This window comes from Palaemon carinicauda, chromosome 26, assembly GCF_036898095.1.
Source record: "Palaemon carinicauda isolate YSFRI2023 chromosome 26, ASM3689809v2, whole genome shotgun sequence".
Lineage (NCBI taxonomy): Eukaryota > Metazoa > Arthropoda > Malacostraca > Decapoda > Palaemonidae > Palaemon > Palaemon carinicauda.
In genome coordinates, this window is record NC_090750.1 from 95,766,729 (window position 1) to 95,768,957 (window position 2,229).

At 36.8% G+C, this 2,229-nt stretch overlaps 1 protein-coding gene across 1 annotated transcript; it reads left to right on the plus strand.

Moving 5' to 3' along the window:
• The first annotated feature begins 258 nt into the window (after positions 1 to 258).
• On the plus strand, positions 259 to 1,354 carry LOC137620308 (cuticle protein AM/CP1114-like). Its single transcript, XM_068350541.1, has 3 exons — positions 259 to 336; positions 569 to 810; positions 1,033 to 1,354. Exons 1-3 carry the CDS (start codon positions 328 to 330, stop codon positions 1,265 to 1,267), a joined length of 486 nt encoding a protein of 161 aa, XP_068206642.1. The 5' UTR covers positions 259 to 327; the 3' UTR covers positions 1,268 to 1,354.
• The last annotated feature ends 875 nt before the right edge of the window (positions 1,355 to 2,229 follow it).

Below are 2,229 nucleotides of genomic sequence, written 5' to 3' on the forward strand. Positions count from 1 at the left end.
ATTCTAGTCATATTTCCACCCGAAAATCCCGATTGGCTTAGAAAAGCTTTGGGAACTGGCGTCTTTGATGCGAGCATATTTAAGACCTACAATAATCTATTTAAAGATGCCGTGAAACTATTTATTAGGGGAAAAATCGCGATCAACATTTACTCCAGTAAGAGAATAAATTAACAATTTAATAAACTGGTTTCAGGAGACCTTGATCATCAAATACCTGTTAGTACCAAATACCAGACCTCAGGAGTGAACTTGTTATCGCCAGTCACTCGTATAAAAGGAGTCACTCGACTTCTTTCAACATCAGTTCCTTTGAGGCAGCTCAACATGAAGTGTGTAAGTTTCCCTGCTTGTCTATTGATGGGTTTTGTAGGGGGGGGGGGGGGGGGGTTGGAAGAGTAAGACTTTTGCCTTGTTACCACAAACTGACATATTCTAATTTTATACCTTATAATAACTCTGGAATCACTCGAATCGAAACAAGTGCATCCAGTAACGAATGGAACTTGATTGCCAATCTAACTCCACCAAGTATTCTATTAATACGGATTAATATTTTGCTTTCCAGGTCATCCTTTCTGCTCTGGTTGCCGTGACCCTGGCCCTCCCTCAGGGCTACGAGGCTCCCGCTCCTTCCTCGTCTCAGTCAAGGAACGTCAATGCTCCAGTCATCGCCATTGTCAGGGACGACAGAATCAACGGCAATGACGGAAGCTACAACGTCGATGTCGAAACGGCCAACGGCATCTCCTACTCTGAGTCTGGAGCCCCTGGAGCATCTGGAGCCATTTCCAGTAGTGGAAGATTATCGTAAGTTTTCTTCTCTGCTAAAGTACTTTTATAAAATCGTTATCATACCCAGAGCAGCTGCAGATTAATAGTTCAAGGACAAAATTTTCTCAACTTCTCTTTTTATCCCAATCGTCTAGGGATTTCATGTTTCATGACGTAATTTTGAGAAACTTAAGATTATTTTGATACATTTGCAGCTTTCGTAAATCTTTCACTATAAAACTTGATTTCTTTCCACAGTTACACAGCTCCTGATGGCACCCCAGTAGTCTTGAGCTTCGTGGCTGATGAGAACGGTTTCCAACCCCAGGCTGCCCATTTACCAGTGGCTCCCGAATTCCCCCACCCAATTCCCCAGTTCGTCCTCGACCAAATTGCCTTCGCCGAGGAGCAACGAGCCAGGGGTATCATCGAAGGAGCTCCACGTGACTCCTCTGTATCAGCTCCATCACGTACCTACGGATCACCTCAATAATTATTGAGGATTCCACAAAATATTCAATAAGTAATTCATACGAACATAATCATTATTAACTTATTTCGAAGACAATAAAATTACAAATCATAAATTTCTTTGTTATTTTATAGGAGACCTAAACTTCAACAACTGTGGGTTTGAAAGTTGGATAAACCTCAGTTGCTTGTAAGAGATTGGTGTCACCAGGTACCTCCTGAAATGCATTTATCCCGTGTAGTAGGTCGTGACTTCTTTTTGAGCAACTGATGGCATGAATATAGACCTTGCCTTTCTTTTGAATAGAATAGGTTCCAATACGAGATTGAAAGTTATCACAATATTGTGTTAATTTTCATCATAAATATTAAACACACACACAAAAATGCATATGTATATATATATATATATATATATGTATATATATATGCATATAAATACATATATAAATGTGTATATATATATAGTATATGCATTCACACATATATATATATATATATATATATATATATATATATATATATATACTATACTGTATCTATCTATCTATCCATCTATATATATACATATATATATATATATATACACAGTATATATATATATATATATATATATATATATATATATCATATATTATATGACAAGGCTCCCAGGTCTGGGCACCAAAATATCATATATAAGGCTCTCTGGTCTGGGCACTAACAAAATACACTATACTATGACTCGTGACTGGGAACCAAATATATAATATTATATATACTAAGACTGGCAAGCTAATCAACCTCTCGAATTCCAAACTACCTTGCTTACTTTTACATTAAAACTGTTACTCTTTAAAACATTAATACCTGAATTCTCAGACCCTCAAATAACTCCCAGACAGCAATTCATAAAAAAACTGAATATCCAAAGGTCTCTCAAGTGCACTAAAAACCAATCTGGGTAATTATTCTTAAGTATTATTAAAACGTCTTCAAAACTCA

Bases quoted from the DNA above. Each gene is read 5' to 3' on its own strand.
- LOC137620308 (XM_068350541.1), top strand. The intron at 811-1,032 runs GTAAGTTTTCTT...TTCTTTCCACAG, and splicing joins TCCAGTAGTGGAAGATTATC to TTACACAGCTCCTGATGGCA.